We start from the raw sequence: 16,271 nt of genomic DNA, 5'->3' as shown, positions 1-16,271 counted from the left end.
CTATGGTTTCTATTACATACTTGAAAGAAAGACAATATATGTGAAAACATCATTGCACTAATGCAATATTATTTGAAAACAAACAACATCAGATCGGGTGTGAATTTACGGTATACTGGTGTAAAACTCCACTTCACTCTCAGATGATCAATCAAGGCTTGAGCTGGGAGAAGTTTGTGGAAGTTTTAAGTCGGTGGGGGGATGGAATAGCCGGTTGCTTGCAGCTTGTCTTTATAGGCACATTTAGAGGACAAAAGACGCTGGCGGAGAGGTGCGAACGGATTTAAGGTGGGCCGGATCTACGAGTTTTTTCGTAGACTCTGGTAATTCTAGTGTTAAGAAGACTAACAGAATGTTAGGTTATATAGCATGGTGTGTGAAGTACAGGTCCAAGGAGGTATTCACAAGCTTTATATTGCACTGGTGAGGCTTCATATGTAATACTGTATACAGTTTTAGTCTCCAGACTACAAAAAGGACATAGCAGCGCTAGAGAAAGTCCAGAGAACAGCAACTAGGCTGATTCCAGTGGCACAGGGGATGAATGATGAGGGAAGATAGAAAGAGCTGAGCCTTTTTAGTTGAAGCAGAAGAAGATTAAGAGACATGATTGAAGTTTTTAAAATTATGAAGGGAATTAGCACAGAGGAACGAGTCATTTTAAAATGAGTTCATCAAAAACATGGGGACACAGTTGAAAATTTTTAAAGGTAAATATCGCACAGATATTAGGAAATTTTTGTTTACCCAGTGAAACATTGACACGTAAAATAAGCTAACAAGTAGTGTGGTAGACAGTAGGACTTTAGAGATATTTAAAACAACACTTGATGCTTTTGATGTAAATCCATTAAGTAGTTCTCTCGTTTGCTAGCTAAGCGGAGGTAAGGAATCCCCTGAGGCTAGTGAGTGAGTGAGGAGGGCCCACCCCTCCCCTTGCGTGTTTCTCGGATTCACACAAATAAATCAGTACCACAAGCGAACTATGATACATAGCGCAATGAGAGAAGTTGCAAAATCAACCAGAATGTTCAAACAAATTACAGAGAGAAAAAAAACCTGATCTAAATCCGTTAAGTAGTTCTCTCATGAAAAGCAGACACATACAGATGCAGGATTTTTTAATTTATAGAGAGAATCCAACCGACTTGTCCTCTGGCTGCTTCCGACCAATTCCCTGTTGTTAATGAGCAATATTAATGTCTAGGCATATACCTCGACCATTCTTCAAAGGTCAACTATACACAAATGCAAGACACGACTTTTGGGTAGGATTTTGTATCCATTTTACAACTATTACTATAACTTTTTAATTCTTTTCATTGTAATTCAGGCCATCTAAGCCATTTACATGTTACCTTTTTCTTGCTGCTGTTGTTCACACTTGCTAGTGCAATGAATCTGGTGACATGCTCAGTGGTGTCCCGAAGAACCATATGATTTCTAAGACGTAGAGGGGAAAAAAAAAATTAACAAATATATTTTAATTTCAAACTGTCAATATAAAAAAAGTCTCTCAGGTATTCTTGTGCACCACAGGGAGTTCGAATCTTTAGCAAGTTTTTCCTGTGCTCTTAGCTCATAAATTGTCCTAAAATGTATACACTGAGGTGTGATGCAAGTGAATTGAGGTTAGGTTTATTTCTGCAGATGGGAAAAGCTTAGCACAGCGGTTCTCAAACTGTGGGGCGCACCCCGAAGTAACAAAAAAGGGGGTGCAAATGTTGCCATATGTGGCATAATTTCGCTATTCGTAGGGAAATTTTATACTTGTAGCGGTGTATTGGCAGCAAAAAATACAGGAATAAATTTTATTAGGGTTTCAAAAAAACGTTAGGGGGGGCGCGATTAAAACTGTTATGACAACTCGGGTCGCAAATACTTAAAGGTTGAGAAACGCTGGCTTAGCATATGCACAGTAGCTGAGATTGTTTTAAAACATAATTGTTAAAAACAATCAAATAAGTAGTATTACATCTAATAGTAATACATCTAGGATCAACATTTTCAACTACACATTCCTTTGAAAAAATCTCCCACACTTTGTCAATAGCTCCTCCCCAAATCTGCATATTTGGATTATTTAGTCAAAGATTACATAGCCATGGCATTATGTTCATTAAACATAACTGAATACATGATTAAATGGATTTAATATTAATAAATAAAATCTACTAGCGAACCCGCGGCGTACCATACGCCGCATAATCAGGCCGCTTTTTAAATGATTTTTAAGCACAGGGAGAAAATTAACATTTGAAAAATCGGTAGGTGCTCGGGCGCGGAGGGCGGAACGGGTAGAGAGGGGAAGGACGCCCATTCCGCCCCCTCCCATCATGCTAGTCTGCTGATTTCTCGTTTAGTATGCACTGCCTGCTCATGTGCCCACCCCAACTCGTCACCTGAGTCGTTTTCCTGTTTGCACAGTCCACATGCACCTGTGAGTCACGTAGACCTTTCATTGTTCTTTGCGGTTTTGGCTGGTTTTCTATATATAATCCACCAAGTCACCCGACAACGGTAGTAGCGTGTGGGGGATAGGGGGTGTGTACAAAGGGCAGGGACATAATCAGTGTGAGCGTATAACCCGCTAGCCAAAACGCGGTGTAGCATACGCCGCATAATTATGTATTGATGGGTGAACACTTCCAGAATGACACAGTTGTCCAAATAGAAGTGAAAACAAAATCGAGCCCGGTGCATTCTTTAACTGCCTTGTAGCGCAGTGGTAGTGTTGCTGCTTTGCAGTAAGGAGACTGTGCAAGTTTTTGGGTTCTCTTCCAGGTTCCTCCGTGTGGATAGCGCTTTGAATACTGAAAACACCGGTATATCAATGTAATGAAGTATTATTAATCTTATGTGTCCAGCGCGCTCTCTGTCGCGCGCACCTGTATGTGTGTGTGTGTGTCGCTCGCTCACTGCACGTGTTCCTGCAGGCATACCAGCAAGTGAATGAAAAGATGGAACTCTGGAGGTAGCAACATACAACTGTCTGTGACTGAACAGTGGTTTTGGCAGATACATGCATATCTTTTTGAAAGTTTGGCCCTGTGCCTTATTAATTGTCATCGCAAAGGCAAATCTAACAGGAAATTGTCTTCGTGTTAAAGTAAAATGCAAATTATCCGCGACAAACAAACTGTTTTACACGCAGCAACCCGCGGCATAGTATACGCCGTATAATCACGCCGCTTTTTTAATGTTTTTAAGCAGAGGTAGAAAATGAACATTTGCAAAATCCGTAACGCTGCTTTCAGTAAGTACAATGCACATGCTTTTAATTTGTCGGCCACTTTTTGCAAGCCGTCTTTTCTGGTTTGGACTGCTTTTACAGTGTTACCACTTGTGCATATTAAATCTTGAAATCCTTTGAGTAACTAATTAACTAACTAACACCCACCCACCCAGCTTGTGTGAAAAAAATGCGCCCGTTCTTTCATCATTTTGTTGCAGCCTATCAAAGACTTGCTGATCATGTTTTTTAGACTCAATATACATTGGCTTTTAACTCAGCGCAAGGGCGCGCATTCATTTCGAATTATTACATCCAGCTAGTCTGCTACATGGCTGCGTTTGAAAAACCGACTTATCCCGGATGAGTTTCACCGGCATTAATGATTAGGAATCTGGTTAGAACCAAACCCTGCAACCACAGTAGTTCACCAGGACCGAGTTTGGGAAACACTGCTGAACACAGACGAAACCGACCACGGTAGTAGGAGGGGGGTGGGGAGCGTACACAGGGCAGGGACGTATTCAGAGGGAGCGTATGACCCGCACTCAGTGGGTATTCCTCGCTCGTGGGGAACAATTTGAGAAAGAGCTATCAATCCGTCAATCCTCTCCGTGTCCGGGCAGGGTGAGGTTTCCCGTGTTGAGTCAAATACAGCAAGATGTGTGTGTGGCGAGTTGTTGTGTTCGAGCACATGAGTAGGCACTGGGAATGCCTTGAGAGCGTGGGTGGACGCGTGCCGGATGAATAATGAGTATCTATATATCATCTTAAATATAGACAGCGTCTGATAGTTGTGATGGTTTTACACTCCAGCACATTGCGGTGAAAGCTGGTAACAGTCAGGCGGGCAGGCGTATTAGAGTTGGTGGGCGTGTCTCTCTAGCGGTTCAGGTTCTTGCGCGGTGCTCTTGGTGGATTATATATGATGATGATTAAATGTTGAAATCCTTCGAGGAACTAATTAACTAACTAACACCAACCCCGCTTGTGCATATTAAATGTTGAAATCCTTCGAGGAACTAATTAACTAACTAACACCAACCCACCCACCCACACACACAGCTTGTGTGAAAAAATGCACCCGCACGGTCGGGCGACTTGGTGGATTATATATGATGAACATTTGCAAAATCCGTAACGCTGCTTTCAGTAAGTACAATGCACACGCGTTTAATTTGTGGGCCACTTTTTGCCAGCCATCTTTTCTGTTTTGGGCTGCTTTTGCAGTGTTACTGCTTGTGCATATTAAATGTTGAAATCCTTCGAGGGACTAATTAACTAACTAGCACCAACCCACCCACCCACACACAGCTTGTGTGGAAAAATGCGCCCGTACTTTCATAATTTTGTTGCAGCCTATTAACTGTTTTAGACGCTGCATTCAGCAATTCACATCTGCGACAAACATGCCTCTTTTTACATGGTCCTGCTTTGGTGGGCGGGAAACGTTTTCCGTGTTCCTGCAGGACCATCTAAGACGACGCATGTTTGTTGCGGAAACGAATTGCTGCATGTAGTGTGTAAAACAGTTTGCTATAGTGCACTCGGTCGTGCGTCGTAAGCGAAAAGTCAACGTGGCTCAGAGGTGCATGTGTACTGTAGCCCAGACGAAGATAAATGACGGCGTTTTTTCCCAGTCGACGCGTCCGAGTTGGTGGGCGTGGCTCTGCGAGTTGGCGTCGTAATCCAATGGTCTTAGAATTGGTGGCCGTGGTTCCTTCCTGCGTGCGCCATGGGTGGCTTACTTGTCGGCGGCTTAGTGAATCCACGCCCCTTCCGGCATGCTTTCCATGGGTGGCTACTTGTCTTCCGGCTTAGTGAATTATATATATAGACTAGCAAAATACCCATGCTTCGCAGCAGCGAAGTACTGCTTTAAACTTTTAAATAATAAACTGAAGGAAAATATACAAATAATTATTTGTTAAGGATCTCTTTGTATACCATGTTGTCAGTTCGCCCCTCTGGTTGTAATATGACCAAGCTGTGCACTGAGCTTACTCTTGAGCATGCAACGTATAGTTGGCCATGTGAAAAGCAATCTTCCCTCAAATCAATGCCAACCTTTTGTAGGGTCTGTCTCTGAGACTTATTAATTGTCATTGCGAAGCAGAGCCTTACTGGAAATTGTAGGTGTTTGAATTAAAATGGGAGATCAGAGGGTATAACGGGGATGCGAGGAATAAAAACTCTATCCCCTGAGCCACCGCCAGTAAAAAATAGTTGCCTCAGTTAGGTTCTTTTGCAGGCATGTGACCTGAAGTCTTGTGCAGTTACAAAGTTTCGGTGGCTGTAAGTTTCTCAGTAACATTATTGGTGCCCCAACCTTCAAAATTAGATTATACTCAGGAGTGCCTGGAGGATTCAGAGTGTGGACCGAGCTGCAGGCTATGAACGTATATATGTATGTAAGTAGGATTCAGTTAGCGTTGGGAACCCGCGTACCAAATTTCTTGAAGATGGACCCATTAAGTAACAAAGAGCATTGGAAAGTTCAATATGGCGGCCGACAGTGGTGTCATACCACCAAAATAAGTACGTACATCGGTTTCGGTTAGCACAGGGAAGCCGCCTACCAAATTTCGTGAAGATGGGGCCATAAATAAGAAAGTTTAACATGGCGGACATTGTCGACCGTTATGATCGTTACGTGTACAATTTCGAAATGAAACCTGCTTAACTTTTGTAAGTACGGTGTAAGGAATGAGCCTGCCAAATTTCAGGCTTCTATCTACACGGGAAGTTGGAGAGTTATTGATGAGTGAGTCAGCGAGGGCTTTGCCTTTTATTAGTATAGATGTTACAAATCCAAATGACCTCAATTGATACAAGGAACTTTAAGACACTGGAAAAAAATTAAATAAGACACGCATTAGGCTATATAGTTTTTCATTAAATTTCATACTTTAAAGTACTGCCCTTTTGATGTGCTTAATGGTTTGATTGAAAGAGTAAATTTGAACTTGAAACATTATTTAAAGCAACAGGCACCAGCAACAGGCACTCCTATGGTACCTGAGAAAATATCTTAAAAATAAAGAAAATCAATGAGTTATAAAGAATATCAATGAGTTGTATTTAATGCGATACACAGGCAATATAATTTAGACATTATGTAAGAACCGAAAATGTAGCAGGTAAATTATTGCTGCCATTCAGATCAATTAATTAAATAAATATAATTATATTGGGGCAGGACAGGGGAAAAGAAATTATATTCATATATTACGAACGGTGTCCCCGCTGATTCACTGGCCCTGACAACGGCAGCGGCCACTCAAAGGTGGCACAGTAGCTTCTCTGCTCCATTTTCCTACTGCAAAACGCCAGAAGCTGCATGCCAATACTCGCTTAAGTGAGCTGACTCTCTGTTAGACAGTAAACCTATGGCTAAGAAACACAGGTTGTCCTTCGAACACCTCCTCTTAAGCAAGAGCATGCTGCGGACAATTCTTACTATAGGGAGCGTCAGGCCCCTAGGTTCAAAAGTCTGCACTTTTTTTTTTTTTTTTTTAAAGAACCTATATCAGGTAATTTCCGATTGCATAGCTGCTGGTCTACTCGAGTAGTTGGTTGTCCTGATTGATAAGAAAGAAATTTCTGAAAATTGCTCACACACATCTTAGGCAGTCATCTTGGCGAGGAGAAAACTACGGATCACATCTCAAAATGGTTTTACTTACTTAATATGGGCTGAGATATTTAGCAGTTCTGTAAGCCTTACCCCAACTGCCAGATTGTCCCCGCTTACAGACCTTCCATGGCTCCCCTTTCACCAGTGCCTATTTTGGACATCTCTTTTGAAACAGCTGGGTTTATACATTGTTGGCCCACTTTGTACGAGTAAGAATGGCTATTAATATATACTTGTGTTAGTTGATTAAGTGACGCAGTATCCTGATATGGTTGCTTTACAGAAGGCTAAATCACAGGCTGTTGCAAGGGCTCTATCTGAGATTTTCACTTGTACTGGCATTCTACAGGAAATATTAAGTGACCAAGGTATGGCCTTTACTTCAAGAGTAATGAAATATTTACAGTATGTGGCAGCCTTGCAAATAAAAAAAATGACAACCATTGTTTAGCATCCTCAGACGTATGGCACAAACGAGCGATTTAATAAGACTTTAAAGCAGATGATTAGGCGTGTGGCTCAAGATGACCTGACAACCTGGGACACTGTGTTGCCCTCTCTCATGTTCGTGGTCCAGGAATCCCCAAGTTTCAACTAGTTTAAGTCCATTCGAGTTACTATTTGGCAGGCGCCCGCGAGATGTCTTAGATATTAAGTGTGAGGAATGGATAGGTGTGCAGACCAACAGTCAGAGTTTGAAATTTGTAGATTGGATCATTTCTCTGCAGGAATAATTTTTTAAATTGTCCTCTATCTCTGGAGCATCAGCAGCAAGAGCAGGAGGTGCAGAAATGTAATTATGATAGGAAGAACAAACCTTTCGAATTCAAAAAAAGGTGATTGGGCACTTGTTTTAATCCCGTTTGACCCGCATAAGTTTCTGGCGAATTGGCAGGGTCCTGATATTGTAGAAGAATGGATGAGCCCTGTAAGTTATAAGGTTAAGATATCAGGCTGGTGAAAGCCCATTCAGATATTGCATGTCAATCTCTTGAAGGAGTGGCATGAACTTAATGAGGTGTTAACCACTGCTGCTGCTGCACTCTCTCAGACTGACATTGCTATTGGTGATGAGTTGACAGACACTCCGAAAGCTAAGTCGTTCATTTAGATTGGTAAAAATACTGATGATTTTCCTACTTGCGTGGCCTCACTAAACTTGCTGAGCATAAAATATTAACTGAGCCTCGCGTAAATGCTCCTGTATCGTATGCCAGAGGCAAGGAAGAACACAGTGAGCAATGAAAAGAACGAAATGCTCAAATTGGGTGTGATTCGCAAGAGTAAAAGCAAATGGCGGAGGTTGATCATACTCGTCCCACAACCAGATGGCTCCAATCAGTTTTGTATCGATTTTAAATGCTTAAATAAGGTTTCCAAATTTGATGCGTACCTGTATCCTTCATATGCTCTCAACCCTCGATCTAACAAAAGAGTACTTGCAGGTATCTCTTGAGATATCCAGTTGCAAGAAAATGGTGTTGGCCACCCCTGACAGATCATTCTAATTTACTAGGCTCCCGTTTGGACTTCATGGGCATGGCTTTAACTGTCTGGTGTATGACGGATCAAATTTTGTGCCAACATTCTGAATATTCTGGATTGTATCTCAACGATGCGGTCATTTTCAGTAATGATTGGCAGACACATCTGGAACACCTACAAGCTGTGCTTGACAGCTTGAGGCAGGCCGGCTTGACTGCCAACCCTAAGAAATGCAAACTGATTACGTCCAAAACACACAATTTGGGATATTCTATGGGGAAGGGTTTGACTAGACAACGATTGAAGAGAAACACAAAAGCAGGTTCATGCTTTCCTAGGACTTGCTGGTTATTACAAAAGGTTCATCCTGAATTTTGCAAATGGGGCTGCTCATCTAAGTGACCTTACAAAGGCTGAAAGAACTGCTGCATTGTCTGGTCCGATGACTGTGAATGTTTTTTTTCTGTCTTTAAGCCTGCTTTGCCATCATACCCAGTTTTGCAGATGGATGCAATGCATTTTTTTGGGGGCTGGGCTGCCCTGTCTCAAGTTGTTGATGGTGAGGAACATCCCATCACATATTTGAGTAGGAAGCTGCTTCCCAGGGAGCGCAATTACTCGACCATTTAGAAAGAGTGTTTGGCAACTAAATGGGCTGTGGAAGCGCTCTGTTATTATTTGTGGGGTCGAAAATTTACCTTGATGACCAATCACATATCTCTACAGTAGCTTTACAGACAGAAGGATATGGACTCCCAGCTCACAAGGTGGTTCTTTAGCATACAGCCATTTAAATTTAGTGTTTCATCGTCTGGGTTCTGTACATGTTAAACGCAGATGTCCTCTCTTATCTCACCAAGCCAGGTTTAGAATGTCACTTAGTTCACAAAAGTGTGAACAAAGCTGAGGGAGGGGGTCTGACCAATATCCTTGCAGAATCACCACCCCTGATGGTGGCAGTGGTTGCTCAAAGGTGACTCGATAGCACCTCTGCTCCGTTTTCCTACTGCATAACGCCGGCAGCTGCATGCTGATACTCTCTTATCTGTGTGCTGACTCTGTTAAAAAGACAGTAAACCTATGGCTAAGAAACACAGGTTGCCCTTTGAAAACGCCTTTTAAACAGTATTTTAATGAGAAAAAAGGGCATCCTTGTCCACTCCCTTGCAGGATCGGCTGCAGGTTTGCAGGGCTAACCATGTAACATGCTTCTTGCATGTTGTTTAGAACACATAAAAGACCGAGCACACAACAGCTTAATTGCTCACTTTTCTGTCCTCTCTTCTCTAGGCTGTGTCTGCCCCAGCTGCGGCTTCCATGCCACTAAACCCGCTTGACAAAGAAGACTTTGTGTTCTTTTAATCAGAAGACGGAAGTTAGAGTGGGACGTTTGCCAGTTGCAATCTGTGTGCGTATGTGCTAAAAATAAGTCCCTTTTGAATAAAGCCGTGTCTCTCTTCCTGCAATTGATTACATCTTGCCTGAAGAAGGGGCCTGAGTTGCCTCGAAAGCTTGCATATTGTAATCTTTCTAGTTAGCCAATAAAAGGTGTCATTTTGCTTGGCTTTTCTCTACATTCCTGCAATAAAGATATTGTTCTTTGGAAACCTCCAAAGGGAGGTTGTTCAAAGTATTAAAGGTAGGGGTGCCAACAATTGTTCCTTCTTTCTGTCTCCTGTGCAACTCAGTGACCCTAGCTTGACTATATACAGTGCCCTCCACTATTATTGGCATCCCTTGTAAAAATTAGTAAGAATGGTTAGAAAAAAAATCAACGTTTTCTGTCATCTAGCACTGAAAAAAATGAGAAACATCTGACTTTTAATTGAAACAAGTTAATTCAAAGAAAAACAAAGTTCTCATCAAAAAATAAACATTTTTAACAATTGTTGGCACCACTGCATTTAAAACTTTGTACAACCTCCCTCTGCCAATATAACAGCATGGAGTCTTCTCTTGTAACCTTTTATAAGGCTGGAGAATACAGAGCATATAATCTGAAACCATTCTTCTTTACATAATCTCTCCAGATCATCCAGGGTCCTAGCTCACTCCACAGGTTTTCAATAGGGTTCAGGTCAGGGGACTGAGATGACCATAGCAGAACTTTTGATTTTGTGGACAGTTAACCATTGCAGGGTTGATTTGTACATGTGTTTCAGATCATTATCCTGCTGGAAGATTCAATGACGACCCTGTTTTAGTTTACTGGTGAAGGCAGCCAGGTTTTGATTTAAAATCTCCTGATATTTCACGGAATCCATGATGCCATGTACCCAACAATGTTTCCGGGCCTTTGGAGGAAAAACAGCCCCACAACATCACAGAACTGTCACCATATTTCACAGTTGCGACAAGGTTCTTTTCATTATAGCCATCTTTCTTTTTACACCAAACCCACTTTGCTTGTTTATCGCCAAAAAGTTACGTTTTTGTTTTAGCAGACCACAAAACACGGTTCCAGTCTAAGTTGTAGTAACGTTTTACAAACTCCAGGCACTTACGTTTGTGGATAACCGACAGAAAAGGCTTCTTTCTGGCATACCTTCTGTTGGCATGGAGATGTTGTCTGATGGTGGTTCTGGAGACTTGATAACCCCAGGATTTTACTTTTCTCTTGCAATTCCCAAACAGTGATCCTTTGGAGATATTATTACCTCACTTACCATCCTTCTCACTGTACGTTGGGATAAAACAAACTAGGGTCCTCTTTCAGGCAAGTTTGTCACAGTTCCAGTTGAAAAACCACTTTTTTTTTTATTATTGCCTTAACTGTAGAGTAAGTAGCTATTAATTTATAATCATTCCCTGAGTTATGAAGGGCAACACACTTCTCCATCATTTGGATTAAGTGTTCTCTTTTCTTTGCCATGATGATGGTTGGCTAAGGAAATTTGGTTCTGTGTCTCCTCGTTGTCATTGATTTCAGAAGGAAAGTTCCTATATACTCCAATCAATTTAATGTCCAATTTAAATGGAAAACATGCTTCACTTACATTGTTTCACATTAATTTCCAAGGGTGCCAACAATTGTGGCACATGTTTTTGTTAAAAATATGTATTTCTTGATGAGGGCTTTGTTTTTATTTCAATGAACTTGTTTCAATTAAAAGTCAGATGTTTCTCATTTTTGTAGTGCAAGATGATAGTTCTTCAGCAAACAGGGATTTTTGTAGCTAGTAACCCGCAAAGGGAGAAAATGAATCACATTATCTTAAAACAGTTTTTTAATCCTAAGATTTCAATAACAAACCAGAGGAAAATGATTAGGCACATAGGAATCAAAGGCAATATACAGAAAATGAGGGGGTGGGGGGTGAATTATCATTGGTCATAAAGTCTTTTTCATTATTTGTGTGTCCTTTTTAAACCAGAATATGCTGGGTTCATGTCCAAATGTCTGTTAATGGTGTTTTCATTTGAGAGCCATGATTCAGCTAGCTCCTTGCCACTTTTAGGATTAGCCCTGAATTTTACTTGCGCCATGTTCTGGTTAAAGGTATGTTTGGTTGAACTTGTACGAGTATAAATCAGAGATCATAGGTCCTTCCTTCTGACAGTGTTGCAATGTTCTATGTTTGGAACAAAAACACATTTTCCTTGATTTACCCCTCTGCTTCACATTTTAAAATCAAAAAGCAAACAACTCAGAAGTGACTAAAGTGTACACTGCAGACTCTAAGGGTATTTGCATATACAGTGGGTACGGAAAGTATTCAGACCCCCTTCAATTTTTCACTCTTTGTTATATTGCAGCCATTTGCTAAAATCATTTAAATTTATTTTTTTCCTCATTAATGTACACACAGCACCCCATATTGACAGACAAAAAAAAGAATTTTTGAAATTGTTGCAGATTTATTAAAAAAGAAAAACTGAAATATCACATGGTCCTAAGTATTCAGACCCTTTGCTGTGACACTCATATATTTAACTCAGGTGCTTTCCATTTCTTCTGATCATCCTTGAGATCACCTTCATTTGAGTCCAGCTGTGGTTGATTATACTGATTGGACTTGATTAGGAAAGCCACACACCTGTCTAAATAAGACCTTACAGCTCACAATGCATGTCAGAGCAAATGAGAATCATGAGGTCAAAGGAACTGCCTGAAGAGCTCAGAAACAGAATTGTGGCAAGGCACAGATCTGGCCAAGGTTACAAAAGCATTTCTGCTGCACTTAAGGTTCCCAAGAGCACAGTGGCCTCCATAATCCTTAAATGGAAGACGTTTGGGACGACCAGAACCCTTCCTAGAGCTGGCCGTCCGGCCAAGCTGAGCTACCGGGGGAGAAGAGCCTTGGTGAGAGAGGTAAAGAAGAACCCAAAGATCACTTTGGCTGAGCTCCAGAGATGCAGTCAGGAGATGGGAGAAAGTTGTAGAAAGTCAACCATCACTGCAGCCCTCCACCAGTCAGGGCTTTATGGCAGAGTGGCCTGTTGGAAGCCTCTCCTCAGTGCAAGACACATGACAGCACGCATGGAGTTTGCTAAAAGACACCTGAAGGACTCTGAGATGGTGAGAAATAAGATTCTCTGGTCTGATGAGACTAAGATAGAACTTTTTGGTCTTAATTCTAAGCGGTATGTGTGGAGACAACCAGGCACTGCTCATCACTTGTCCAATACAGTCCCCACAGTGAAGCATGGCGGTGGCAGCATCATGCTGTGGGGGTGTTTTTCAGCTGCAGGGACAGGACGACTGGTTGCAATCGAGGGAAAGATGAATGCGGCCAAGTACAGGGATATCCTGGACAAAAACCTTCTCCAGAGTGCTAAGGACCTCAGACTGAGCCGAAGGTTTACCTTCCAACAAGACAATGACCCTAAGCACACAGCTAAAATAACGAAGGAGTGGCTTCACAACAACTCTGTGACTGTTCTTGAATGGCCCAGCCAGAGCCCTGACTTAAACCCAATTGAGCATCTCTGGAGAGACCTAAAAATGGCTGTCCACCAACGTTTACCATCCAACCTGACAGAACTGGAGAGGATCTGCAAGGAGGAATGGCAGAGGATCCCCAAATCCAGGTGTGAAAAACTTGTTGCATCTTTCCCAAGACGACTCATGGCTGTATTAGTTCAAAAGGGTGCTTCTACTAAATACTGAGCAAAGGGTCTGAATACTTAGGACCATGTGATATTTCAGTTTTTCCTTTTTAATAAATCTGCAACAATTTCAAAAATTCTTTTTTTTGTCTGTCAATATGGGGTGCTGTGTGTACATTAATGAGGAAAAAAATTAATTTAAATGATTTTAGCAAATGGCTGCAATATAACAAAGAGTGAAAAATTGAAGGGGGTCTGAATACTTTCCGTACCCACTGTATTTTGGTCACACCATGTGGAAATTGCAACATTTTTTATACATTGTCCCCACATTTTAGGGTACCATAATGTTTGGGACAATTGGATTCACAGGTGTTTATGATTACTCACATACATTATATTTCTTTATTAGTGGCGTAAGCAGCTCACAAGTGAAAGAGCTGAAAATTCTTTGTGTAGTATTTTCTTTTCATCGGAACCGTGCAGGTACTTAATGTCTAAGTATGAACTACTGTTAATTGATTATTACAGTCTAAGAGGGGGCCGTACCCTAAGTGTCAGTTTGAGCACGTTCAGTAAGTCTTACTCATGGTTTTATAATTTTTGCATTTTCTACACAAACTCCACCACAGAAATGCTATGTTAGCATTATTTATTTGCACAATTTACAAATAATCTGCAAAAACAGTGCAAGTTAAATAGTTTTTTTTTTTTGTTCTGGCCTTTTGTACAAAGTACACATTATCTGCTTTGTTATAATCTAAATATATAAAACTCTTTTCGCGTTTGAAATGGAAATTACATATGTATGACCACAGAACATATTATAATACACTTTTTAAAATTTCAGATACCCACAATGCCACCAAAAAAACAATTTATTGGGGAACTGTCAATATCGACAAAAACAGTCAGGTTACACAGAGAAAGCGAGACAGAAGCAGACTGAGAGAGAAGGCTCGCTGATCAATGTATACGACAATCACAATTGAGGGACTCACAAACACCCGAACAACGTGCTGAACAGAATCGAATTTGACAGATGCAGTATTCACAGGCTACCACGTCACACAGGTGTCAGGGTCCGTATATGGAGGGATTCAATTATAACCAAGGTTATTATAGTTTTGCCTTTTTATATTATAGTTTTTATTTCTATATTTTTTCTGACCTTACTTGGAAATTCAGTTTAGTTTTAGTTTTCCTTCATCGTGTATTTTTAGTTTTAGTTTAGTTTTTATTTTACAAAGACATTTCTATTTTATTTTTATATTAGTTTCAGTTTTAGTAATTATAGAATGGTTAAAGAGCTACTATGGAATTTAGTTTTTGTGTTACAATGAGACAGAACTGTACACTTAACGGGTTTGGATATAATATGAATTTAATGTTAGTGGAAGCTTGCTACACTACACAACACACTTCACTATTTGGCTTTGTTTTTGTCTTATAAAAACAAGCATAATCAAAACCAGGTACTGAATATGAACAATTTTACACAATTTTATAATTTTAAAAATATTTTTATGTCAGTTGTGCTGAACAAATCTGCGCTGACTGTTGGCACTTTTTTCTTTTCCTTTTATTGCCCTGAATGGGCCAATTTGTAATGAACTTTAGGTGAATTTTAAGGTTTGAGAGTTTTTTACTCTAAATGTCTACAGCACACAACATATCCCACTCCAGCGACAATGTGTTTATAATGAATGCCTTCAATATTTCATTCAAAAATCTCAAACACTGGGCTTTGTTATTTTCTACCAGCCATATTGATCTATGATTCCATCTCAGGCACAAACAATTTATAGACAGAATTTTGCACCTGCAGGCCTGAAAAGATATAAAAAAAATAAGAAAAGAGTTTCTACTGTGTTCGGACAGGTGTGACCATGAAATTCACGGGGGTTGAGGAAGAACAGGACTCTTGAATGAGTGTGCAGACCCAACCTTGCTGTATTAAGGGAAACAAAGAAAAACAAGCATGTAGTGTGAAGGTTATGGGCAGTGAGATTTGAAAAGCCCACCATAAGAACAGTAAACCCATAATGAGCAGAGCAAGAGCAGGTAATAGGAGTATAGACAGGCACAAAACGACAGACACAGCATCTGAGATTAAGAACAATATATACATTATCTAAACCTGTTTATCCAGAGCAGGATCACAGGAACCTCGAGCCTAACCCAACAGGTTTGGATGTAAGGCAAGAAAACTCACTGGTATGAAATATGTATAATATGGCTGATGTTAGGAACAAAAAGAATATGATATTTCAGCTATCTGTTTTGAGAGAGAGAGAGAGAGAGGAACACTGAAAAAACATATTTTAAAGCATAATTCTGCTACTGGATTACTGTCACAATATAAGGTATTTTGAGCTGTGAATATGAACTAAAAAAGATAAATATAGAATAAATACAAAAACAAATTAGTATGTTTAGCTTTTCACCACTTGGCAGACTCGCTTCCCCCACCTACCTGTAGTTCAGTAGAGACATTGCCAACTCAGGGATTTTACAAGGTTTGCATTGCTTCACTGTTAAATTATGTTTTTAAAGGAAAAGTGATTGGTCAGCAAAAATATGCTGATGTTGTATGATGACATTGTCAGTCTCTCGATCAGTGTCGTTTTATTTTCAAAAATCGGGAGTGGTCTCCCCTAGGCTTTCTCGTGTACTCAGATATGGGGATGGATATTTGAGGAGTAAACCGCAAGACAATGATTATATTATGTACAATAAAGAACCACCAACAACAAATCAAATTAATAATATATTGAACAATTATTATAAAAGTAAAGTTGAATAAATTGGACTCCACAGCTGCATGAATAAAAAAAAAAAATCGAGTGTGTTCAGGTAAAGTACCAC

The 16,271-nt window shown here is 40.4% G+C and overlaps 1 protein-coding gene across 2 annotated transcripts in view; it reads right to left on the bottom strand.

Annotated features, from left to right (window-relative positions):
- cwf19l1 (CWF19 like cell cycle control factor 1) overlaps window positions 1-16,271 on the bottom strand; it is a 134,439-nt gene that overhangs the window by 76,366 nt on the left and 41,802 nt on the right. For both annotated transcript variants that reach the window (XM_028808162.2, XM_051920441.1), the window contains exon 7: window positions 1,359-1,443. In XM_028808162.2, coding sequence (XP_028663995.1) covers window positions 1,359-1,443 — 85 coding nt within the window. The remainder of the gene's footprint in view (window positions 1-1,358; window positions 1,444-16,271) is intronic.

The sequence above is a fragment of the Erpetoichthys calabaricus genome, chromosome 1 (assembly GCF_900747795.2).
Source record: "Erpetoichthys calabaricus chromosome 1, fErpCal1.3, whole genome shotgun sequence".
In the NCBI taxonomy this organism is placed as follows: domain Eukaryota; kingdom Metazoa; phylum Chordata; class Cladistia; order Polypteriformes; family Polypteridae; genus Erpetoichthys; species Erpetoichthys calabaricus.
The sequence above is the reverse complement of the archived record's forward strand: the minus strand, read 5'-3'. Positions and strand labels throughout refer to the sequence as shown.